This window comes from Pseudophryne corroboree, chromosome 9 (assembly GCF_028390025.1).
Source record: "Pseudophryne corroboree isolate aPseCor3 chromosome 9, aPseCor3.hap2, whole genome shotgun sequence".
Taxonomy (NCBI): Eukaryota; Metazoa; Chordata; class Amphibia; order Anura; family Myobatrachidae; genus Pseudophryne; species Pseudophryne corroboree.
The window spans coordinates 396253881-396281125 of record NC_086452.1 but is presented as its reverse complement, the minus strand read 5'-3'; the positions used below and the strand labels follow the sequence as shown (position 1 = coordinate 396281125).

General features: G+C 48.9%; 1 protein-coding gene across 1 annotated transcript in view; it reads left to right on the top strand.

Moving 5' to 3' along the window:
• Positions 1–27245, top strand: part of DNAH12 (dynein axonemal heavy chain 12) — a 320238-nt gene that overhangs the window by 68719 nt on the left and 224274 nt on the right. The window contains exons 9-12 of the mRNA XM_063940858.1: positions 16306–16494; positions 17319–17475; positions 23874–23965; positions 25370–25548. Of these exons, the coding sequence (XP_063796928.1) occupies positions 16306–16494; positions 17319–17475; positions 23874–23965; positions 25370–25548 (617 nt within the window). The remainder of the gene's footprint in view (positions 1–16305; positions 16495–17318; positions 17476–23873; positions 23966–25369; positions 25549–27245) is intronic.

Sequence of the window (27245 nt, the reverse complement as noted above, 5' to 3'; positions counted from 1 at the left end):
ATAAGGGATATTGGGAAGATTAGTACGATGGGGTATAGATGGGGTCCAAAGGAGCCGGTGCACTTAAATTTCTTCACTGGGTGTCCTGGCTCCTCCCCTCTATGCCCCCTCCCACAGGCAGTTTAAAAAATCTCTGAGCTCCAGAGAGTTTTCTTCAATTTCTTTTAAATGTTTGTTATTTTCGGTATGCTGTTTGGGCAACAGCATGCCTGCTTTGTGGGAGTTAGGGGGGTGGGCGGGGGGGGGGGGTCACCGGCTTTGCGAGGTGCAGAGCCACTTCCCTGCTGCAGCACCACCGTCCTGAGGGGTTGTTGTTCAGCGGGGCATTGCACCTTGGCTGCCACAACCACAGCAAGCCAGGTGATGACTGTGGTGAGTACAAACCGGGGGCCCCGCTAGGGGGGTCCCCCGGTTCAGCGTGCGGCTGAACGTGGGCGTGGCATACGGGACCCACCTGGGGAGGGACCTGCTAGAGCCCCCCGTGTAGACTGGCTTCAAATAGCTTGAACTAGCACTTGTGTGATGTTTTTAAGCAAACAGGAGACATTGCCAGTATAAAAAAATCACTGTAGCTCCGGTGCCATTGGAGGGGGGCGGAGCTACCTCAGAGTGGGGCCAGAGGCATTTTGGTGCCTTTTTCTGCTTAATTCAGCCACAGACGGCACACACAGCGCTTCCAGCCTCACAAGACATGCTGGAAAACTGGTACAGGGTGTAGCACAGGAGGAGAGCTGCTATTGTACACTATCTGGGTCCTCTACAGGACAGAAATTATTAGTGTTACTGTGATATAATTAGCTGTCAGACTCACTGGGACTGTGCAGCTAGGGGTGTGCTGATGTCTCTCTCTCTCTGTCTCTCTCTCTGTCTCTCTTTCTCTCTCTCTCTCTGTCTCCTCTCACATACAGTAAGGGCAGGCTTGATCTGTATTACTGTCTGTGTGTACATGTATGTTCTTGTGCTTACTGTGAAACATGGGTAAACACAAGCTGTGCAGTGTAATGTCACACTCGATTCTCTCCAGTGTCATCTGATTCTGTTTCTTGTGAACAATGCAGCCAATCTTCACAAATCAGTGAAGGGGCTGGGGGAGAGGGTCCAGAGCCTACTGGCTAGGGTCTCTTAAAACTATGATGTCTGATATGTCATCCCAGCTCACTGCAAATGTACAGAAAACTCAGGTACTACAACAGGCTGTTGCAGACTTAGCTGCTAGAGCAGATATTACACAGCCCCATCCCCCCCCCCCCCCTCATGCAGCACCACAGAAGCGTGGTTTGTCTACTATACTGTCTAATTCAGATGAGGAAATACAGGAGGACGGGGAGGACTTGGATCCCGTTAGTGGGGTTTCCGATTCTGCTCAGGGTATTGAACCCATCATTCTGGCTATATGGGACATGTTAAAGCTCCCTTTCCCTGATTCTGCAGAGTTAGATGACTTATTCAAATTAGCCTGGAAAAATCCAGACATAAAATTCCAAGTGTTCAAAAAGTTTACGCGCACTTTCCCATTTGCTCCTGAAGGTAGGAAATTTTGGGGAAGAACCCCCGGGGGTTGATGTATCAGTCTCCCGACTGTCCAAAAAGGTGGTGCTGCCTGCCCCGGGCTCCTTTACTGAATAGGATCCTGGGGACATAAAAATAGAGGCTACACTCAAATCTATTTACATGGCAGCAGGTGTATCACAAAGGCCGGTCATTGCTGGTTGCTGGATGACCCATGCTATTCATTCATGGGCCACTCAAATTCAGGAGGGCCGCTCCGGGGCTATGCCTCTGGTCACTACGGTGACCCTCCTAAGGCACATTGACGACACTACACACGTCCTCTGTGATTCACACAGCCAAAGATTCAGGACACAAAGACAGCCAAAGACTGTTTCTGTCTTCAGAGAAAGTCCTTAAACTTTAGGACAGGATCAAATACTTCCTCTCTCGCCCAAGAGTGTTGATACACTCGGCGATGCAAGTACTAGGCCTCATGGTGTTGGCTTTCGACATGGTAGAGTACGCTCAATTCCATTCCCGCCCTCTACAGAGAGGTTAATCCTTTCCAATGGGATGGCCTGCCTCAACGGATTAGTTCTAAAATGATCTCCTTGACTCCAGAGGTTCGTCTGTCACCGAGCCGGTGGCTACAGGACCAGCAGTTGACCAGGAGCTGTCCCTTCTGGATCCCCAACTGGGTCCTACTGACTACGGACGCCAGTCTGAGGGATTGGGACGTGGTGCTAGAGCAACACTCTCTCCAGGGTCGGTGAACCAAGGAGGAATCTCTCCTCCTGATAAACATTCTGGAATTGCGGGCAGCGTTCAATGCTTTGACTCTTGCCCTGCCTCTGATACAGAACAGGCCTGTTCAAGTACAATCAGACAATGCCACCACGGTGGCATACATAAACCATCAAGGTGGCACTCGAAGCCGCATGGCAATGATGGAAGTGTCAAAAATCCTTTGTTGGGCGGAACGCCATCTGCCAGCAATATCGGCAGTGTTCATTCCGTGAGTCCTCAACTGGGAAGCGGATTTCCTCAGTCATCAGGACATACACGCCGAAGAGTGGAATCTTCATCAGGAAGTCTTTCATCTTCTAGTGGACAAGTGGGGTCTACCAGATGTAGACCTGATGGCGTCACGACACAATCACAAAGTTCCGGTCTTCGGATCAAGAACAAGGGATCCTCAAGCAGTATTCGTGGTCGCACTGGCAGTTCCATGGAACCTTCGGCTGCCATACGTGTTCCCTCCAGTGTCACTTCTGCCCAGGGTACTACGGAAGTTCAAGCAAGAAAGAGGAATACTACTTCTAGTCGCTCCAGCGTGGCCCAGATGGCATTGGTTCTCAGACCTGCAGGGTCTATTGATAAAGCATCCTCTTCTACTTCTGCAACGCCCAGACCTCCTCGTTCAGGGCCCTTGTGTCTACCCAGACCTGGCCAGACTAGCCTTGACGGCGTGGCTCTTGAAGCTTCACTCCTGAGGGCCAAAGGATTCTCCGAGGTGGTTATCCAAACTATGCTAAAGGTCCGCAAACCAGCTTCTGCACGGATTTATTATAGGGTCTGGAATTCTTACTTCACCTGGTGTGCTGCTAAGAATTACGATGCTTCCAGACTTCTGTCTTTTCTCTTTCATCCATCTGGGGGACGCTGCGCCGTTACTTGTGGGGTTAGAGGTGAGTGGTTGTGGAGTTTGGCACAGAACTATTAAAACCCTGACTCCTCCCCCCTCTAACCCCTCCCATCTCCTTCCTGCCTAGCCAGCACCTCAGTTTTTGTTTTTGTTTTGTGCCTGTGGAGTACAGACACAGATTTTTTTTTTTCTCTCTGAAGATTTTAGTTAGGTGTTTTATTATTTTATTATTTTATTGTTGGAGTGCCTAGTCCCTGTATACAGGTGACAGGTACTACTAGAGTGGGGTTAGATAAGAGTTCCCACTCTATTCTGCCGCTGGAGGCCACCACACTTCGGTCACTGGGGCTTGATTCCTGTTTTATATATATATACAGTAGCGAGGGCTTTACTGATCCCTGCTACTGGTTTACTGGTTAGTCCGGAGTCCGGGAGAGTGGTGAGTCACTCCCTGGGGGACTGCTTGGAGCCGCTGTATGTAGCGGCGCGCAAGAGCCGGGGACTTCCGGCTACAGCGCGCCTTCTCAGGGCTGACCTGGCGCGTACGTCAGTTAAAGAAGGGACGGATTCCCGCCATGCACTACCGCGTACGCACTCCAGCACAGCGTCTACAGAGCTCCGGGGCACCATCTTCTCCAGAGGCAGTACGGGGGATGCTGTGCAGCACACACGGCTCAGACACTTATTGGGCTCACTACTACTCAACCTGTTTATTCTGTGTTTCACCTAACAGCAAGTATACTTTGGGGGCATAGTGTTCTTCTATACTTTTAGTGAGGGTTATCAGTTTAATTTGCACAGTATAACTAACTATATTCTTTCAATATAAATTGCACAGTATAATTCACAGTACTGTTCACTACTCTACTGGGTTTATAGTTCGTTTGTAGTACATTGTTATTTAAAAAAAAAAAAAAAAGTTTCATTATGACCAGTAAGCCAGACAAATCTACAAAGGGGAAGACATCCTCGGTGGTTTATTTTTCATGCTCACAATGTGGGTCAAAGCTAGCTAAGGGTAGCGCGGACGCTGGTACCCTATGTACTGCATGCTCTGGTGCATCGGTGGCGGACCAGCAGGGAGGTTCCGCGGATCAGTCTATGCCTCCTTGGGCCAGGAACATGGTAGATGCCATTTCAGAATTACGTCAATCCAGATCGGAGGCTGATTCCGGTCAGAATACAGGGGAACCTCTCTGGGCTCAGAATATGGGCAGGTGTCTTGCTGATTTAACTCAATCTCTAAACAAATTTGTAAACTCTGCCGGCAGTTCTTCTGCTAAAAAACGGCCACAGCCGTTGCCCGCTATAACTTTCCCGGGGGAGGAGTTGAAGACATCCCCATTGGAGGATGGGGAAGTAGACCCAGAGTGGGACGAAGTTTCGGCCTGGGAAGATGAGGAATTTTCTACTAGCTCAGGTGTTAGATTGCTGATAGAAGCCATCCGTCAGACTCTTAATATTCAGGATACGGAAGTGGCAGAGACTTCCTCTGGTTTTTTCAAACGACAGAAAAGACAGGTTACTGTCTTCCCTTTTTACTCTCATTTTGCGGATATTTTAAAGGAACCCTGGCTTAAGCCGGATTCTCGTTTCCAGGCCCCTAAGAAATTGAAATTTCTCTATCCTTTTACAGAGGAGGATACAAAATTTTGGGAAACGGCCCAAAGGTAGACGCCCCTATTTCACATTTAGCAAAAGCTACGGTTATTCCTTCTGTACAGTCTGTGAAGTTGAAGGATCCCACAGATAGGAAGATTGAAGCAATACTTAAATCTATGTTTTCTTTATCAGGTGTTTCTCTTCGCCCAATTCTAGCTGGCGCTTGGGTCCTCAAGGCCGCGGATGACTGGCTAGCACAGGTCGTATCTGGAATGCAGTCTGACGATCCATCGGAAGCCATTCAGTTAGCAGAACAGATTTCGGAGGCTCTTACTTATGTAGGTGAGGCCTTGTTAGATTCGGCTGCGCTACAATCCCGTATTTCTGCCTTGACCGTGACAGCAAGACGGTCTCTTTGGCTTCGGGTTTGGAATGCCGATTCTGACTCAAAACAGACCTTGACGGCGGTGCCCTTTGAAGGTGAGTTTCTCTTTGGGTCGGAATTAAAGAAGATTATTTCCGATACTACAGGGGGAAAGAGCCCTTTTCTTCCAGTTGTGCCTCAGAAACCGAAGACTACAAGGTTTCGGTCCTTTCGTACACAGGGCAGAGGTAATTTCCATTCCTTTCGTGCTTTCTCCAGGTACCCACGAAGATGGGCATTCAGAGGTAGAGGAACACAGGCAACTCGTAGACCAGCCAGTAAACCTGCCGACAAACCTACTGCATGACGGTTCACGATCGACGGAGGGATCAATGATGGTTGGAGCTCGGTTACTACAGTTCAAAGAGGTATGGCTTCTGTCGAACCCAGATCGCTGGGTGATGGGGATCATATCAGGGGATATATGTTAGATCTCGAGGAACCAGTCCCATATCGTCTGTTCGTCACTCCTCTTCCAAGCGATCCCTCCAGACGTCGAGCTCTTCTTCATGCAACAGCCACTCTTTTACAGAATGGTGTAATTCTTCCAGTTCCCGCTCAACAGAGAGGTCGGGGGAATTTACTCGGGTCTTTTTCTCGTGGACAAACCGGACGGTTCGTTCCGACCCATTCTGAATCTAAAAGCCCTCAACCCGTATCTCTCAACCCAAAAATTCAAGATGGAATCCATTCGCTCAATAATCGACGCCATGGAGCCAGGGGAATATTTGGCTTCAATAGACATAAAAGACGCCTACCTACATGTTCCTATTTGGATAGGTCATCAATCTCTTCTGAGATTTGCAGTCGGTCCGTGGCATTTTCAGTTTCAGGCTCTTCCCTTTGGTCTATCCACGGCTCCTCGAGTATTTACAAAAGTCATGGGTCATGTCGCCGCGGTTCTCCGTTGTCAGGGGGTCAACTTCACTCCATACTTGGACGATCTGTCGGTCAAGGCCCCGTCAGAGGCGATTCTCAATCAGAACCTGCGTCTAACGATAGAGACTCTGCAGTCATTTGGATGGATAATAAACTTTCCAAAGTCTTCTTTACTCCCTTCCCAGAAAATTATTTTTCTGGGACTTTTATTCGACATTAACAGCCAGAAGGTGTTTCTTCCTACGGACAAGATTCAGGATCTGCAGTCCAGAATCCGGACCCTGTTGCACTTACCGGTAGTGTCGGTCCTCAGATGCATGCAGGTGTTAGGCAAGATGGTGTCTTCCTTCGAGGCAGTCCCATACGCCAGATTTCATGCCTGACCTCTTCAGGCTCAGATTCTCAGCTGTTGGACTCGGATGGATCCACGTCTCGAATTGCAGTTGACCCGATTGTCGGTAAAGACTCGTCAGTCGCTTCACTGGTGGCTTCACAGTCACAATTTGAGAAAAGGAGCGCCGTTCACGGTTTTGTCTTGGATGATGGTCACCACGGACGCAAGCCTCAGCGGTTGGGGAGCAGTGTTCCAGACTCATCACTTCCAGGGGCGCTGGAACAGTCACGAGTCGAAATTGCAGATCAACATTCTGGAATTGAGGGCAATCCGGTATGCACTCCTTCAGATTCAGAACATGGTACAGGGTCATCCAGTTCGTGTGCAGTCCGACAATGCCACAGCAGTGGCTTACATCAACAACAGGGAGGAACTCGCAGCTGGTCCGCCATGAGAGAAGTCGCTCAGATTCTCATGTGGGCGGAACGGTGGGTTCCAGTAATATCCGCAATTCACATTCCAGGAGTCGAGAACTGGGAAGCGGATTTTTTGAGTCGTCACACGATTCCTCCGGGAGAATAGGAACTTCACCAGGAGGTGTCTCTCTCTCTAGCGGCCCGCTGGGGAATGCCCGACGTAGACCTAATGGCGTCTCGTCTCAACAAGAAGCTTCCTCACTACGGCTCGCGAACTCAGGATCCTCAAGCATTTCTGATCGATGCTCTAACAGCCCCGTGGCAGTTTCAACTGGGTTACGTGTTTCTGCCAATTCCGCTGATTCCACGTCTACTTCAACGCATTCGGCGAGAAGGTCTCGCAATAATTCTGGTGGCTCCAGATTGGCCGCGCCGACAGTGGTACACTCTTCTGCGCAGCATGATCGTCGGAGACCCCTTTCGTCTCCCCCTGCGCCCAGATCTTCTTCTTCAAGGACCTTGTCGCCACCCAGATTTAAGTCGACTGGCTTTGACGGCTTGGTTCTTGAATCCAACATTTTAAAAGCAAAAGGTCTTTCTCGTTCTGTTGTGCAGACGATGATTCGGGCTAGGAAACCGGTGACTTCTGGCATTTACCATAGGGTATGGCGTATTTACATTGCTTGGTGCGAAAAGCGGGGCTTGACTCCGCATTTGTTTAAACTTCCTCGCCTGCTATCTTTCCTTCAAGAGGGCCTCGAGAAGGGTCTGAGGCTTTCTTCACTGAAGGGTCAGGTTTCGGCCTTGTCGGTTCTTTTTCAAAAGAAACTAGCGATCATTCCAGAGGTTCAGACATTCCTTCAGGGAGTACTTCGGATTCAACCACCTTTTTGTTCCTCCGGTTCCTCCCTGGGATTTAAACTTGGTCCTTACGGCCCTTCAAAAATCTCCATTTGAGCCTTTGGAATCTGTAGAACTACGTTATCTAACACTAAAAGTTGTTTTTCTTTTAGCTATTGCCTCATCTAGACGAGTGTCTGAGTTGGCGGCCCTTTCTTGCAGGCCGCCCTTGTTAGTGTTTCATGAGAACCGGGTGGTTCTGCGGACTAAGCCTTCTTTCCGTCCAAAGGTTGTTTCAGCATTCCATTTAAATCAGGACATTGTTCTTCCAGCATTTACTCCGTCGTCTTTTCCCGGGGAGAACTCCCATTTGGCCCTCCTGGTGTTAGGTTCCTGGTGCTCAGAACAAGGGAGATGTTGCGTAGTGAGTCCTGAGCACCAGAACGTGACGCTGAAATAAGGTGTGGTGTGGAAATAGCCCCTAGCACCCTACCTCCGTTGTTTTACCCGTGTGGTCAGTTCACGCCTAAGTGACTGACTATGGTTTCTTGGGCCCACGGCAGCCGCGTTTGAAGGGCGGATTATGTCTGCCCAACTCCGATGCCCCCAGGTCTTAGCGTGAGACAAGGCGTGAACCGAGACAGGATAATAACAAGGGGACCTCTGACTAAAACAACAGAAAGCTAGGGGCTACTAACTACCCTAAAACTAAATATATGTGCGGCACGCCGCCAAAGGAAAAGAACAACCAAGGAAATGCTGTCCACTCGCCGACACAATACTGTTGTGTACCGACGGTGACAGCATAAGCAGAACCCTCTGCAAAACACCAGTAACAAAATATAACCAAAGAATACTGCGGCCTAGGCCGACGGACGCGGCAAAGCCGCTACTCACGGAACCGGTACAAACACTGGCAAACGGACAGGAACCCCCAATGTAGCCGACACAGACTCTCAGAACCGGAGGACAGGCAGAATCCCAAACGACAGACCGCTGGACACCAAGAAGCCAGAAACTCGACTTGGCACAGACAAAGCCACAGGACTTCTGGACAGGAACACTTCACGGCAGGACACAGGAACCGACACAGGAATCGACACAGGAACCAACACTGGAAGCAGCTAGACAGACACTGCTAGACAGGAGCTCAGGAACTGGCAGGGACTAGCTCAGAACGCAAGAACTCTGGAAGTCTAGAAACCTGGAAATATCACCAGCGTCTGTGAATTGCACTGAGCCAGCATATAACAGAGAGGCCTAATTAATTATGTCGTGCAGCTGCCCTGTTGCATGACTCCAAACTGACAAGATGCAATTAGCAGACAGGTGAGGCCAACCACATGGAAACAGGCTGCAATTACACAGACTCACCACTGACAGGAAACAGTAATCTTCTAAACCAGAGCAAAGGGAAATCCTGGCCTGCAAGACTACTTATAAACATAAAATAGGAATGAACCACTACCTGTGGTTCATAACACCTGGATGTTGTTCGGGCCTTACGTGTTTATTTGTCTCGCACTGAGTCTTTCTGTCGTACGGATACCTTGTTGGTATTGATTGATGCTCCCAAATGAGGTTGGCCGGCTTCCAAGAACACTGTGGCCCGTTGGGTAACTTCGGCCATCAGACAGGCGTACGTGTCTTCAAATGTTTAGTTTCCTGACTCAATTAGGGCTCATTCGACTAGAGCTGTTGGAGCCTCTTGGGCTGTTCGCGGTGGCGCATCTATTGAGCAGCTGTGCAGGGCGGCGACCTAGTCGTCAGCCCATACTTTCACAAAGTTTTACCGTTTTCATACTTTTGGTTTGGAGACTGCCTCTGTTGGGCGTCGTATTTTACAGACGGCTTTGCCGTCACCGTCTCCCTCCTCTCATTAGCTTGCTTTGTGAAATCCCACAAGTAACGGCGCAGCGTCCCCCAGATGGATGAAAGAGAAATAGGGATTTTTGTTTACTTACCGTAAAATCTCTTTCTCTGATTCCATCTGGGGGACGCTGCGATCCCTCCCATGGGTTTGTCTGGTTTAACCGGTTAATTTTTTTCGGTCTATCTCCTTTGGCTTGGCTAAACGTTAACTGAGGTGCTGGCTAGGCAGGAAGGAGATGGGAGGGGTTAGAGGGGGGAGGAGTCAGGGTTTTAATAGTTCTGTGCCAAACTCCACAACCACACACCTCTAACCCCACAAGTAACGGCGCAGCGTCCCCCAGATGGAATCAGAGAAAGAGATTTTACGGTAAGTAAACAAAAATCCGTATTTTTGCAACAAGGCCTGGATTTAGGACTTCGTCTGGCCTTCCTCAAGGTTCACATATCTGCTTTGTCGGTGTGGTTTCAGAGAAAAATTGTGTCTATACCTGACGTTCATACATTCACTCAGGGAGGCTGAATTCGCAGTACACCCTATGTCCCTCCTGTGGCTCCATGGGCTTTGTCTGTTGTCCTGAATGCCCTGCAAGAGTCTCCATTTGAACCTCTTGAGTCAGTGGACCTTAAATGGCTCACAGCAAAAGTCCTGTTTCTGCTGGCTATTGCCTCTGCTAGAAGGGTGTCAGACTTAGGCGCTTTGTCCTGTCGTCTACCCCTTTTTGATATTTCATCATGAACTAGCAGTTCTTAGAACTCGCCCTGGTTATTTACCTAAGGTGGTGTCATCTTTTCACCTTAATCAAGAGATTGTGGTTCCAGCCTTCATCTCTTCTGAATTGTCCTCCAAAGAACGGTCTTTGGATGTGTTACGGGCTCTCCGTATATATGGGGAGAGGACTGCCTCTATCAGGAGGTCAGATACCCTCTATGTACTGTTTGGTTTCCACAAACGTGGCTGGCCTGCGAATAAGCAAACCTTGGCGAGATGGATTAGAATGGTGATTGCACAAGCTTATGCTCAGGCTGGACTCCCAGCTTGTGCTGCTATTAAAGCCCATTCTACTCGGTCTGTTGGACCCTTTTGGGCAGGCCCGTCGTGGCGCGTCCGCAGAACAATTGTGCAAAGCGGCTACGTGGTCCTCAGTAAACATGTTTATTAGGTTCTATGCCTTTGATACTTCCGCTTCCCATGATGCTTCCTTTGGACGCCGGGTTCTCATACCCGCTATTGTGCGTCCCTTCCCTTGAGGGACTGCTTTAGGACATCCCCGATGTATTACCTGTGGAACACGGTGTACCCCGCTGCAGAAGAGGAAATTTATGGTAGACTTACCATGGTTAAATCTCTTTCTGCGAGGTACACTGGGTTCCACAGGGCACCCACCCTGACGCACTTAGCTTCTTTGGGTTTGTATGGCATTAGCCGCTAGTCCCTTCTCCTGTCGTGAGAACTTGGTTCTATGTGGCTACATCTGCCTTCTCTTTTACCTGCTTCTGCATTGGACTGGTTAACAAAACTGAGCTCACAGTGCCTGGAGGCGGGGTTATAGAGGAGGCCCTGCAATGCATTCTGGGACAGTCTAAAGCTTTAGCCTGTTGGTGCCTCTGAATCAAGATCCATCTCTACACCCCAATATATTCCCTGTGGAACCCAGTGTACCTCGCAGAAAGAGATTTAACCATGGTAAGTATACCATAAATCTCCTTTTCTCCCCTGTGGGACCCCGCCAGCTAAGCATTCCTACCCGGGGCTGTCTGTTCAGTCCTTTCGGTCTAGCAGATTTTGGTCTAGGGCCAGAGGTGCCTCCAATGCAAATAGAGGCGCTAGAGGTAAGTCAAAAAGACCTGCATCCACCGGTTCTCAGGAACAGAGCACCAGTTCTGCTTCCACTAAGTCCTTAGCATGACGGTGCCCACCCACCCCAAGGAGATCTCGAGGTGGGAGCCCGACTGCGTCACTTCAGCTGCATCTGGGAAAGCTCCTGCCAGGATACCTGGGTGAGGGACCTCATTTCTCAGGGCCTCAAGCTGGAGTTCGACGGTGCTCCTCCCCAACGATTTTTCAAATCAAGCTTACCAGCTTTGGAGGATATGCAGGTTACGCTGCAACAGGCTATCCAAAATTTGGTACAGTCCCATGTCATTGTTCCAGTACTGATACCGTAACGAGGCAGGGGTTATTACTCCAACCTGTTTGTGGTTTCAAAGCCGGACGGCTCGGTACAGCCCATTTTGACCCTAAAATCCTTGAGGGCAGTGATTACGGGTCTGGAAGAACAGGAGTTCCTGGTTTCCCTGGACACCTACCTTCATATTCCAATTTGGCCACCTCATCAGGCTTTTCTGAGGTTTGCCCTACTGGATGATCACTACCAGTTCCAGGAACTACCCTTTGGCCAGTCCACAGCTCCGAGGGTATTCACGAAAGTGATGGCGGAGATGATGTTCCAACTCCGGGTCCAGGGGGGTCAATGTTGTCCCTTACCTGGACAATCTTCTGATAAAAGCAAGATCCAGGGAGCTTTTATTGCTCCATATTGACCACACTATCCAACTTCTGTCACGCCATGGGTGGATTCTCAATCTACAGAAGTTCCGCCTGGAACCGACTCAGCGGATCCTGTTCTTGGAGATGTTACTGGATACGGTGGCTCAGAAGGCCTTCCTCTCAGAGAACAAGGCGAGAACACTTCAGGAGATGGTCCGCATTGTGCTCTCCGACCTGCTCATGTATCCATCCATCTTTGCATCAGATTGTTGGGGAAGATGGACGCCTCCTACAAGGCGATCCAATATGGGAGGTTCCATGCCAGAACATTTCAATTGGATCTCCTGAGCAAGTGGTCCGGATCACATCTACAGATGCACCGGATGATTCGGCTGTCACCTCAGGCCAGGATTTCCCTCCTGCGGTGGCTGCAGTCCTCCAATCTCCTGGAAGGCCGGAGTTTCGGGAATCAGGATTGGATCCTCCTCACGACGGATGTGAGTCTGCGAGGGTGGGGTGCTGTCACCTAAGGGACGCAGTTCCAGGGCATGTGGTCAGCCCACAAAGCCCTCCTACCAATCTACATTCTTGAACTTCGGGTGATCTACAATGCTCTGCTTCAGGCTTCTCCTCTGCTCACGAATCACGCGATCCATGCGAGAGTTGTCAAAGATACTCCTCTGGGCAGAAAGAAATGCAAGAGCAATGTCGGCAATCTTCATTCCGGGTAGACAACTGGGAAGCGGACTTCCTCAGTCGTCACGTCCTCCACCCGGGAGAGTGGGGACTCCACCATCAGGTGTTCCAGGAGATCATCCACCGGTGCGGCTGCCCGCAAATAGTCATGATGGCTTCTCATCTCAACAAGAAGCTTCACTGGTATTGCTCTCGAACGAGGGACCCTAAGGCTAGGGCAGTGAATGCACTGACGTCGCCTTGGCCTTACTGGCTGGTCTACCTGTTTCCTCCGATTCCGTTGCTCCCAAGGGTGCTCAAGCGAATCAGCTATCAGGGAGTCCAGGCAATTCTGATTGCCTTGGAGGGTGTTGTATGTGGATCTTCTGGACATGTCCGTCGAAGACCCTCGGCCTCTACCACTAAGAAGCGATCTTCAACAAGGACCGTTCGTCTACCCAGACTTACGGCGATTTCGTTTGTCCGCATGGAGGTTGAGCGGAACATCCTAGCTCACAATGGCCTTTCCAAAAAGGATATTGCTACCATGGTTCAGGCCAGGAAACCTGTGACGCCAAAACACTATCATCATATCTGGAGAAGATATGTCTCTTGGTGCGAGTTGAACGCACGTATCCACCTGCAGAGTTCCACTTGGGACGTTTCTTACGTTTCCTCCAGGCTGGTGTGGATAAGGGCTTACGTTTGGGTTCCATTGAGGTCCAGATTTCAGCTCTCTCCATTTTCTTCCAGAAGAAATTGGCACTGTTGCCAGGCGTTCAGACCTTCTTGCAAGGGGTACTCCACATACAACCTCCTTTTTTGCCGCCTACGTCGCCCTGGGATTTGAATGTGGTGTTGGAATTTCTACAGTCCTCCTGGTTTGAGCCTCTGATGCCGGTAGAAGACAAGTACCTCACGTGGAAGATGGTGATGTTACTGGCCCTGGCTTCTGCTAGGCGTGTCTCAGAATTGGGGGCCTTATCGTGTAAAAGTCTATACATGGTCTTTTACGAGGACAGAGCGGAGCTCAGGACTAGGCAGCTGTTCCTGCCGAAGATTGTCTCTGCGCTTCACCTGAATCAACCTGTTGTTATTCCGTCCAGTTCTGACACTTCTGCTCCTCCGGAGGCATTAGATGCGGTGCGTGCCATAAAGATCTATGTCAAGCGGATGGCTTGGACCAGAAAGACTGATTCCATGTTCGTGCTCTATGATGCGCAGAAACCGGATTGTCCTGGTTCAAAGCAGTCCATTGCTCGTTGGCTTAGGCTTACTATCCAACAGGCCTATGTGTCGGCTGCCTTACCTGTTCCTAAGTCTCTGAAAGCCCACTCTACAAGATCTGTGGGCTCTTCCTGGGCGGCTGCCCGAGGAGTCTCGATCTTGTAACTATGCCAAGACGCTACCTGGTCGGGGAATAACACCTTTGTAAAGTTCTACAGGTTTGATACCCTGGCCAAAGAGGATACCCGGATTGGGCAGGTGGTGCTGCAGCAGTTTCCGCACATTCCCGCCCGTTCTGGAAGCTTTGGGACGTCCCCATCATACAAATCTGCCCAATATCCCTTATGGATGCTAGAGAAAATAGGATTTTAATTACCTACCGGTAAATTATTTTCTCATAGTCCATAAGGGATATTGGGCGCCCACCTCAGTCTGTTGCCTTTTCTGCATGCTCTCTGTTATGTGGTTACCTGTTCAGCTGTTATTGTTACCTGCCGTTGCTGGTTGTTCTATGTTCCTGGTGTGCTGGTGTTAAATCTCAGCACTCTTTGTTGTCCTGTTCCTTCTCTCATATACACTGCTCAAAAAAATAAAGGGAACACTAAAATAACACATCCTAGATCTGAATGAATTAAATATTCTTATTAAATACTTTGTTCTTTACATAGTTGAACGTGCTGACAACAAAATCACACAAAAATTATTAATGGAAATCAAATTTATTAACCCATGGAGGTCTGGATTTGGAGTCACCCTCAAAATTAAAGTGGAAAAACACACTACAGGCTGATCCAACTTTGATGTAATGTCCTTAAAACAAGTCAAAATGAGGCTCAGTAGCATGTGTGGCCTCCACGTGCCTCTATGACCTCCCTACAACCCACACAAGTGGCTCAGGTAGTGCAGCTCATCCAGGATGGCACATCAATGCGAGCTGTGGCAAGAAGGTTTGCTGTGTCTGTCAGCGTAGTGTCCAGAGCATGGAGGCGCTACCAGGAGACAGGCCAGTACATCAGGAGACGTGGAAGAGGCCGTAGGAAGGCAACAACCCAGCAGCAGGACCGCTACCTCCGCCTTTGTGCAAGGAGGAACAGGAGGAGCACTGCCAGAGCCCTGCAAAATGATCTCCAGCAAGCCACAAATGTGCATGTGTCTACTCAAACGATCAGAAACAGACTCCATGAGGGTGGTATGAGGGCCCAACGTCCACAGGTGGGGGTTGTGCTTACAGCCCAACACCGTGCAGGACGTTTGGCATTTGCCAGAGAACACCAAGATTGGCAAATTCACCACTGGCGCCCTGTGCTCTTCACAGATGAAAGCAGGTTCTCACTGAGCACATGTGACAGATGTGACAGAGTCTGGAGACGCCAAGGAGAACGTTCTGCTGCCTGCAACATCCTCCAGCATGACCGGTTTGGCAGTGGGTCAGTAATGGTGTGGGGTGGCATTTCTTTGAGGGGCCGCACAGCCCTCCATGTGCTCGCTAGAGGTAGCCTGACTGCCATTAGGTACCGAGATGAGATCCTCAGACCCCTTGTGAGACCGTATGCTGGTGCGGTTGGCCCTGGGTTCCTCCTAATGCAAGACAATGCTAGACCTCATGTGGCTGGAGTGTGTCAGCAGTTCCTGCAAGACGAAGGCATTGATGCTATGGACTGGCCCGCCCGTTCCCCAGACCTGAATCCAATTGAGCACATCTGGGACATCATGTCTCGCTCCATCCACCAACGCCATGTTGCACCACAGACTGTCCAGGAGTTGGCGGATGCTTTAGTCCAGGTCTGGGAGGAGATCCCTCAGGAGACCATCCGCCACCTCATCAGGAGCATGCCCAGGCATTGTAGGGAGGTCATACAGGCACGTGGAGGCCACACACACTACTGAGCCTCATTTTGACTTGTTTTAAGGACATTACATCAAAGTTGGATCAGCATGTAGTGTGTTTTTCCACTTTAATTTTGAGGGTGACTCCAAATCCAGACCTCCATGGGTTAATAAATTTGATTTCCATTGATAATTTTTGTGTGATTTTGTTGTCAGCACATTCAACTATGTAAAGAACCAAGTATTTAATAAGAATATTTCATTCATTCAGATCTAGGATGTGTTATTTTAGTGTTCCCTTTATTTTTTTGATCAGTGTATTTCCTTTCTCCTTCGGGCACTGTTTTACCTATAACTGCCTGTGGGAGGGGGCATAGAGGGGAGGAGCCAGCACACCAAGTGAAGAAATTTAAAGGGCACCGGCTCCTTTGGACCCTGTCTATACCCCATTGTACTAATCTCCCCAATATCCCTTATGGACTACGAGAAAAGGATTTACCGGTAGGTAATTAAAATCCTATTCTTTTCTCTCAAAATAATTCAGTTACCGACGCTAATGTTTCCTAACTGCTCTCTTCTCGGCAGCTGAGAGACCTCTTACAGAGAACAGTGGAGGCTTTTGTTAAATTATTTGACCCTGGAGATCTGCAGTATTTGCCATTTTTCAAAATGGAGCTCACTTTTGATGATGAGAAAATGGAGTTCTATCCAAGCTTCCAGGATTTAGAAGAAAGTGTTTTATTTATAGTGACCCGGATCTCAAAAACCCTGCAGGTATTCATAAGTTGTCCATGTAAAGTCTAACCCTACACAGCATTGTGATTGTATGAACACTGATACTACTAAACATCATGTAAGGATGGTGATGGCTGCATGAGGGATCTGGTCCAGGCTGGACCGTTTCAGACAGTTTACCAGAGTAGCTATATTATATGCACTCAGCATAAGCTGAATGGTTCTGTATATGCTGCTCATATATGAAGTTTTATTCATCTTGGAACTAATACATCTCAAAAAAATGAAAAACGAAGAACAAAACCCCCTTGGCTATGAAGGGGACAGGACTGTAGGGTTAGTTTATCTGATAAGCACATGGTTTTAGACCCCCAGATATTTTTACGTCTCCTGATATGCAGACATTTAAAAACCTTCTTTTGTAAACCATGTCTTAGGGTCCCAGCACAATAGAATCATGACACTTGGTGAACATAGCCCACTGACTCTCAGATCCTAGTGCTATGACACAGAGGGGGGGGGGGTCACAGTTGTAGTTTAGGCACAAGGTGCTAAAAAATTAAGTTACTAAGGAATACTCTCAAGGTCTTTCCAGTGCAATAATGTGACCCTTTTCCATTATCCCACACTTTATAGGACAGTTAATAGGCAAATTCTGATCCACTGAGATTGCAAAAGTTTTTGGAATTAATAAATCAGTCCCATTATGGAAACTGTACGTATCACATTTCTATTATTGACTGATGAAATCTAATGATTTACTGTAAATACTTGACCCAAGATGGAATTGTGTTAGTAAAGCTGTCTATCTTTATGGTACAGTGTTTAATTATATTCATTGAATATGTTTTTTCATTGGTTAGAATGTTCAAACAGTGCAGTCCTGGCTCTCTGGCAGCAACACAGTCCAGACTATTGAGGCCAGTCTCTCTGACTATATCATCCAGGCAGCTGCTCTGAAGCTGAAAGAAGCCGTCCATCACAATTTAAAGGAGCCCATGAGGCATTTTGAAACATATGGTAAACTATATATAAATTCAGTACCAATCTCGCACCTAGCGGCATCACAGCAATACTAACCCACCTGCGATTACTCTTCTCTTGGTATAAAGCTAGCTTCACATGGGCTGATCCTACTGCCCAATTTGGTCTTACACTTTAGTGTCCTTATTGCCCAGATTTGACTGAGGTGCAGAATGGCCAAATCACATGTGGTGAATCAAGATGGCCATAGAATGGTTAATCACATATGACACTTGCAGCTATAGTATTCCAATCATGCTGATTTTGGGCTGCTATCAGCAAATGTCAGCATAAGAATTTCCACTTCTCCGATTCATTATCAGGGAGAGAACCGGAACATGTTAATCACCCATATCTTCACAGCCTCCCTTACCATGTATATTAATAGGGAATTTTCTCTATCGTCCTAGTGGATGCTGGGGTTCCTGAAAGGACCATGGGGAATAGCGGCACCGCAGGAGACAGGGCACAAAAAGTAAAGCTTTAGGATCAGGTGGTGTGCACTGGCTCCTCCCCCTATGACCCTCCTCCAAGCCTCAGTTAGATTTTTGTGCCCGGCCGAGAAGGGTGCAATCTAGGTGGCTCTCCTAAAGAGCTGCTTAGAAAAGTTTAGCTTAGGTTTTTTATTTTACAGTGAGTCCTGCTGGCAACAGGATCACTGCAACGAGGTACTTAGGGGAGAAGAAGTGAACTCACCTGCGTGCAGGATGGATTGGCTTCTTTGGCTACTGGACATTAGCTCCAGAGGGACGATCACAGGTACAGCCTGGATGGTCACCGGAGCCTCGCCGCCGGCCCCCTTGCAGATGCTGAAAAGAGAAGAAGGTCCAGAATCGGCGGCAGAAGACTCCTCAGTCTTCTTAAGGTAGCGCACAGCACTGCAGCTGTGCGCCATTGCTCTCAGCACACTTCACACGGCAGTCACTGAGGGTGCAGGGCGCTGGGAGGGGGGCGCCCTGGGAGGCAATGTAAACCTATTTTTTGGCAAAAAATACCTCACATATAGCCTCCGGGGGCTATATGGAGATATTTAACCCCTGCCAGAATCCGTTGAAGAGCGGGAGACGAGCCCGCCGAAAAAGGGGCGGGGCCTATCTCCTCAGCACACAGCGCCATTTTCCCTCACAGAAAGGCTGGAGGGAAGGCTCCCAGGCTCTCCCCTGCACTGCACTACAGAAACAGGGTTAAAACAGAGAGGGGGGGCACTAATTTGGCGTTAGAAATATATAAAAAGATGCTATAAGGGAAAACACTTATATAAGGTTGTCCCTATATAATTATAGCGTTTTTTGGTGTGTGCTGGCAAACTCTCCCTCTGTCTCTCCAAAGGGCTAGTGGGTCCTGTCCTCTATCAGAGCATTCCCTGTGTGTGTGCTGTGTGTCGGTACGTGTGTGTCGACATGTATGAGGACGATGTTGGTGAGGAGGCGGAGCAATTGCCTGTAATGGTGATGTCACTCTCTAGGGAGTCGACACCGGAATGGATGGCTTATTTAGGGAATTACGTGATAATGTCAACACGCTGCAAGGTCGGTTGACGACATGAGACGGCCGACAAACAATTAGTACCGGTCCAGACGTCTCAAAAACACCGTCAGGGGTTTTAAAACGCCCGTTTACCTTAGTCGGTCGACACAGACACAGACACGGACACTGAATCCAGTGTCGACGGTGAATAAACAAACGTATTCCTTATTAGGGCCACACGTTAAGGGCAATGAAGGAGGTGTTACATATTTCTGATACTACAAGTACCACAAAAGAGGGTATTATGTGGGATGTGAAAAAACTACCTGTAGTTTTTCCTGAATCAGATAAATTAAATGAAGTGTGTGATGATGCGTGGGTTCCCCTCGATAGAAAATTATTGGCGGTATACCCTTTCCCGCCAGAAGTTAGGGCGCGTTGGGAAACACCCCTTAGGGTGGATAAGGCGCTCACACGCTTATCAAAACAAGTGGCGGTACCGTCTATAGATAGGGCCGTCCTCAAGGAGCCAGCTGACAGGAGGCTGGAAAATATCATATAAAAGTATATACACACATACTGGTGTTATACTGCGACCAGCGATCGCCTCGGCCTGGATGTGCAGAGCTGGGGTGGCTTGGTCGGATTCCCTGACTAAAAATGCATTTCTATATATGCGAGATGCACAGAGGGATATTTGCACTCTGGCATCAAGAGTAAGTGCGATGTCCATATCTGCCAGAAGATGTTTATGGACACGACAGTGGTCAGGTGATGCAGATTCCAAACGGCACAAAGATGTATTGCCGTATAAAGGAAGAGGAGTTATTTGGGGTCGGTCCATCGGACCTGGTGGCCACGGCAACTGCTGGAAAATCCACCGTTTTTACCCTAAGTCACATCTCTGCAGAAAAAGACACCGTCTTTTCAGCCTCAGTCCTTTCGTCCCTATAAGAGTCATATTTGCCCAGGGATAGAGGAAAGGGAAGAAGACTGCAGCAGGCAGCCCATTCCCAGGAACAGAAGCCTTCCACCGCTTCTGCCAAGCTCTCAGCATGACGCTGGGACCGTACAGGACCCCTGGATCCTACAAGTAGTATCCCAGGGGTACAGATTGGAATGTCGAAACGTTTCCCCCTCGCAGGCTCCTGAAGTCTGCTTTACCAAGGTATCCCTCCGACAAGGAGGCAGTATGGGAAAAAATTCACAAGCTGTATTCCCAGCAGGTGATAATAAAATTACCCCTCCTACAACAAGGAAAGGGGTATTATTCCACACTATATTGTGGTACTGAAGCCAGAAGGCTAGGTGAGACCTATTCTAAATCTAAAAAAATTTGAACACTTACAAAGGTTCAAATCAAGATGGAGTCACTCAGAGCAGTGATAACGAACCAGGAAGAAGGGGACTATATAGTGTCCCGGGACATCAGGGATGCTTACCTCCATGTCCCAAATTTGCCCTTCTCACTAAGGGTACCTCAGGTTCGTGGTATAGAACTGTCACTGTCAGTTTCAGACGCTGCCGTTTGGATTGTCCACGGCACCCCGGGTCTTTACCAAGGTAATGGCCGAAATGATGATTCTTCTTCGAAGAAAAGGCGTCTTAATTACCCCTTACTTGGACGATCTCCTGATAAGGGCAAAGTCCAGGGAACAGTTGGAGGTCGGAGTAGCACTATCTCGGATACTGCTACAACAGCACGGATGGATTCTAAATATTCCAAAATCGCAGCTGATCCTGACGACACGTCTGCTGTGCCTAGGGATGATTCTGGACACAGTCCAGAAAAAGGTGTTTCTCCCGGATGAGAAAGCCAGGGAGTTATCCGAGCTAGTCAAGAACCTCCTAAAACCAGGAAAAGTGTCAGTGCATCATTGCACAAGGGTCCTGGTAAAAATGGTGGCTTCCTACGAAGCAATTCCATTCGGCAGATTTCACGCAAGATTTCAGTGGGATCTGCTGGACAAATGGTCCGGATCACATCTTCAGATGCATCAGCGGATAACCCTATATCCAAGGACAAGGGTGTCTCTCCTGTGGTGGTTACAGAGTGCTCATTTTCTAGAGGGCCGCAGATTCGGCATTCAGGATTGGATGCTGGTGACCACGGAGGCCAGCCCGAGAGGCTGGGGAGCAGTCGCACAAGGAAAAAATTTCCAGGGAGTGTGATCAAGTCTGGAGACTTTTCTCCACATAAATATACTGGAGCTAAGGGTAAATTTATAATGCTCTAAGCTTAGCAAGACCTCTGCTTCAAGGTCAGCCGGTATTGATCCAGTGGGAAAAACATCACGGCAGTCGCCCACGTAAACAGACAGGGCGGCACAAGAAGCAGGAGGGCAATGGCAAAAACTGCAAGGACTTTTCGCTGGGCGGAAAATCATGTGATAGCACTGTCAGCAGTGTTTCATTCCGGGAGTGGAAACTGGGAAGCAGACTTCCTCAGCAGGCACGACCTCCACCCGGGAGAGTGGAAACTTCATCGGGAAGTTTTTCCACATGATGGTGAACCGTTGGGAAATACCAAAGGTGGACATGATGGCGTCCCGTCTGAACAAAAAACGGGACAGGTATTGCGCCAGGTCAAGAGACCCTCAGGCAATAGCTGTGGACGTTCTGGTAACACCGTGGGTGTACCAGTCGGTGTATGTGTTCCCTCCTCTGCTTCTCATACCTAAGGTACTGAGAATTATAAGACGTAGAGGAGTAAGAACTATACTCATGGCTCCGGATTGGCCAAGAAGGACTTGGTACCCGGAACTTCAAGAGATGCTCACAGAGGACTTATGGCCTCTGCCGCTAAGAAGGGACTTGCTTCAGCAAGTACCATGTCTGTTCCAAGACTTACCGCAGCTGCGTTTGACGGCATGGCGGTGGAACGCCAGATCCTAAGGGAAAAAGGCATTCCGGAAGAGGTCATTCCTACCCTGGTCAAAGCCAGGAAGGAGGTGACCGCACAACATTATCACCACATGTGGCGAAAATATGTTGCGTGGTGTGAGGCCAGGAAGGCCCCACGAAGAAATTTCAACTCGGTCGATTCCTGCATTTCCTGCAAACAGGAGTGTCTATGGGCCTCAAATTGGGGCCCATTAAGGTTCAAATTTCGGCCCTGTCGATTTTCTTCCAGAAAGAATTGGCTTCAGTTCCTGAAGTCCAGAAGTTTGTCAAGGGAGTATTGCATATACAACCCCCTTTTGTGCCTCCAGTGGCACTGTGGGATCTCAACGTAGTTCTGGGATTCCTCAAATCACATTGGTTTAAAACCAGTCAAATCTGTGGATTTGAAGCATCTCACATGAAAAGTGACCATGCTCTTGGCCCTGGCCTGGGCCAGGCGAGTGTCAAATTGGTGGGTTTTTTTTTTCTCAAAAAAGCCCATATCTGTTTGTCCATTCGGACAGGGCAGAGCTGCGGACTCGTCCCCAGTTCTCTCCCTAAGGTGGTGTCAGTGTTTCACCTGAACCAGCTTATTGTGGTGCCTTGCGCCTACTAGGGACTTGGAGGACTCCAAGTTGCTGGATGTTGTCAGGGCCCTGAAAGTATAGGTTCCAGGACGGCTGGAGTCAGGAAAACTGACTTGCTGTTATCCTGTATGCACCCAACAAACTGGGTGCTCTTGCTTCTAAGCAGACTATTGCTAGTTGGATGTGTAATACAATTCAGCTTGCACATTCTGTGGCAGGCCTGCCACAGCCAAAATATGTAAATGCCCATTCCACAAGGAAGGTGGGCTCATCTTGGGCGGCTGCCCGAGGGGTCTCGGCTTTACAACTTTGCCGAGCGGCTATTTAGTCAGGGGCAAACACGTTTGTAAAATCCTACAAATTTGATACCCTGGCTAAGGAGGACCTGGAGTTCTCTCATTCGGTGCTGCAGAGTCATCCGCACTCTCCCGCCCGTTTGGGAGCTTTGGTATAATCCCCATGGTCCTTTCAGGAACCCCAGCATCCACTAGGACGATAGAGAAAATAAGAATTTACTTACCGATAATTCTATTTCTCGGAGTCCGTAGTGGATGCTGGGCGCCCATCCCAAGTGCGGATTATCTGCATTACTTGTACATAGTTACAAAAAATCGGGTTATTATTGTTGTGAGCCATCTTTTCAGAGGCTCCGCTGTTATCATACTGTTAACTGGGTTCAGATCACAGGTTGTACAGTGTGATTGGTGTGGCTGGTATGAGTCTTACCCGGGATTCAAAATCCTTCCTTATTGTGTACGCTCGTCCGGGCACAGTATCCTAACTGAGGCTTGGAGGAGGGTCATAGGGGGAGGAGCCAGTGCACACCACCTGATCCTAAAGCTTTACTTTTTGTGCCCTGTCTCCTGCGGAGCCGCTATTCCCCATGGTCCTTTCAGGAACCCCAGCATCCACTACGGACTCCGAGAAATAGAATTATCGGTAAGTAAATTCTTATTATTTTAAGAAATGGAGTTAGTGCGACTCATGATAAAGCCTTCAATCATAGGAACCAGCTCTGTGGGCGATGAGCACCCCCAATATTTGTGTTGCCATTAATCATGGTAATCCATGGCATATGAGGGTAATTCTTTTGCAATCCTTTTGCAAAGTTGTCTCTCATGGCCAGCAGCCGTGACATCGAGTTGATCAGTGACGGTTATGCCAATTCTCTTTCCTAAAGGACTATATGGGCACCTTCTGTGAGACATACATTAAGACCCAATGAACAGTAACATATTGTAGGTGTTATATAGAGTGACTTACCACTGGTGAGGCTGTTGCTTATAGTACCAGTAGAAGGCTCCATTTTCTTTTCGGGCCACTCATCATCTGTAACATCAAGGATGGCCCGGACATTAAATGCCCCTTTACCCCTCTTAATCATCGTTCTCCTGCCAACATTGTCTGGCCAGGAAGCAAAGAATGTCTTTTTCATGTTGTCCAATCTTCATTCCATAGTGGAAAGTTTCAGCTGGCTCGTAGACGGTTCGGCCAGTGAGAAAGTGGAGATATTCCTGACAGAAGAACACAGCTTTGATGACTATACAGGGGTATGTAATGGTTGTGTTTCTTTAGACTGATTTTACTGAAACATTGCACATTGTAACACTACACTAGAGGTGCAATTATAATATTTTATTAATGTTATTCAATTAGTAAAAGTTCGCCAAACCGCATCACCCCAACGCCGTCTAAATGCTGTCCCAACGCTGCCAACACGCCTCGCGACCAACTCTGCACAAATACAAAGGCATCGCACAGAGGCGATGCCTTTGTATTTGACGAGTAACTCCCGGACAACGCAGCTCCTACGGCTGGCCGGGAGTTGCTCGTCGCTCCCGCTGGCTGCAGCGGCTGCGTGACACGTCATGCCCCCCCAACCTGCGTTGGCCGGACCGCTCCCCCTAAACGGCGGCTTAACACCGCCGCTCAGCCCCCTCCCGCCTAGCGACCGCCTCTGTCTGATCCGACCCGATCGCTGCGCAGTGACAAACTGCAGCGAGCGAACGGGTTGGAATGACCCCCAGTGTGCGCACGTGCAGTACGGCTTCTGCACGTGCGCACACAGCATTGGCCTTCAGCCTGTGTATGCTGCCGCTGCCGAGACCAGGTCTGAATTAGACCCTGAGGCACAAAGAGCACAAAATGCTGTATCCTTAGGAGACACTAGTATCTAAATTGTGCAAGTCCATCAAAAGGACTACAAATCCCTTTATACAGATAATCCCAAATGGAAGACATCACCACATAATACCAGTAATTGCTTGATACGGACATGGAGTGAAGACTATTATTGGTATAATGTGCTACTGTTTATTCACCTAAGCAGCGATGTCACTAATGTCACTAATAACCAGTCTGAGTTAAGTGATAGGCTGCATTCTATCACATATCAGTTCAGACCACCACAAAATGTCTGCCTTTACTCTGTGCTGGTGACAGATGACACTTAAGATACTGTATTCTTATGCATTTTTCCTCTACTTATCGTTATAGCTCGGAAGGCAGAGGATGTAAAACATGTCTAATGCTCGGTACACACTGAGCGATGTGTCAACATACTGGTTCCTGGGTACACATTAGAATGATGTATGGCGGATGGAGCGACATATCGCTTTGTCCTTCATTTACATAGAACTAGGTCGCTAGCATTATCGCCTGGTTGGCCGTACAGCAGGACCGACCGGGCAGCGTCCATAGTGACTGCAGGCACCTGAATATTGGGCATACACACTGAGAGATATGACCAATATTTGACCAGAAACGTCATATAGGACCAGTATCGTTCCAGTGCGTAGCTGGCGTTTAAAAAAAACAAAACCTACGTAAACATACCAGCTGCATTTTTTGAATTGGAAAATATATTTGATTCATGCAATAAGATGTGACGTATTTATTAGAACAGGCAGTTACAGACATGTGATTGGAGATTGTGTAAATGGTTTGTCTTGTAGTTTATAGAACAGTTCCACACCCTAGCCAGGGATATCGTAGCACTTCCAACACGGGCCTATTTCACTATGGTGCAGTTGGACTGTGATGATTTGAAGCAAGGTCTGGCTGAAAAGGCAAAAAGTTTTGCCAATATGTTATTGGAAAGACTGGTGACAAACCACAGAGTGGAGAATGAGGCGTGAGTACAACCGTTGTAATCTTTTGGTTTTAGTTGTGTAACTAGAACTTTCTCTATTTCTGCGTGGCTTTATACAGTAGCATGCAGAGGTGGTAAGCAGCTTTATATAGTAAAGTTCAGCCTATACTTTCTTAGTAGCAGAGTACAGGCAATGTCACACACATAGGTGCACATGCACAGTATGCCAAACACATATACTTTATTTGTGTACAATGGAACATATTTCTGCTTGGCCATGCCCCCATTTCTAGTACTTGGACATGCCCCATGCTGGTCCAAGCCCCATGCTTGGCCATGCCCCCATTTCTAGTACCTGGACATGCCCCCATACTTGTCCAAGCCACATGCTTGGCCCTGCTCCCATTTTTAGCACCTAAGCATGCCCCCATGCTTGTTCATGCCCTGTGCTTGGCCCTTCTCCCATTTCTAGCACCTGGGCATGCCCTCATGCTTGTCCATGCCCCGTGCTTGACCCTGCTCCCATTTCTAGCACCTGGGCATGTCCCCATGCTTGTCCATGCCCCGTTCTTGGCCCTGCTCCCATTTCTAGTACTTGGACATGCCCCCATGCTTGTCCATGCCCCGTGCTTGGCCCTGCTCCCATTTTTAGCACCTGGGCATGCCCCCATGCTTGTTCATGCCCTGTGCTTGGCCCTGCTCCCATTTCTAGCACCTGGGCATGCCCTCATTCTTGTCCATGCCCCGTGCTTGGCCCTGCTCCCATTTTTAGCACCTGGGCATGCCCCCATGCTTGTTCATGCCCTGTGGTTGGCCCTTCTCCCATTTCTAGCACCTGGGCATGCCCTCATGCTTGTCCATGCCCCGTGCTTGGCCCTGCTTCCATTTCTAGCACCTGGGCATGCCCCCATGCTTGTCCATGCCCCGTTCTTGGCCCTGCTCCCATTTCTAGTACTTGGACATGCCCCCATGCTTGTCCATGCCTCGTGTTTGGCCCTGCTCCCATTTTTAGCACCTGGGCATGCCCCCATGCTTGTTCATGCCCTGTGCTTGGCCCTGCTCCCATTTCTAGCACCTGGGCATGCCCTCATGCTTGTCCATGCCCCGTGCTTGGCCCTGCTCCCATTTCTAGCACATGGGCATGCCCCCATGCTTGTCCATGCCCCGTGCTTGTCCATGCCCCCATTTCTAACATGTGGACATGCCCCCGTGCTTGTTCATGCCCCGTGCTTGGCCCTGCTTCCATTTCTCTTTCATCCATCTGGGGGACGCTGCGCCGTTACTTGTGGGTTAGAGGTGTGTGGTTGTGGAGTTTGGCACAGAACTATTAGAATCTAACTCCTCCCCCCTCTAACCCCTCCCATCTCCTTCCTGCCTAGCCAGTACCTCAGTCTTAGTTTTGTGCCTGTGGAGTACAGACACAGTTCTTTTCTTTCTCCTTAGATAGTGAGGTTTTATTATTTTTAGACTTTTCTGAAGTACCTAGTCCCTGTTTACGGGTGGCAGGTACTGCTGGAGTGGATTTAGTTAGTTTTGTTCCACTCTGCACTGCCGCTGGAGGCCACCACACTCCGGTCACTGGGGCCTCGTTTTACTCTACACAGGATGCGGCAGGGATAAGGTACACAGCCACAATCTGTCACTGACAGTATTGGGCTGTCCGCTCTATTGCTATATATATTTGTACCTTTGTCAGCCTCCCTATACACTACTACCACGCGCGCCCCCCTCCCCCTTCC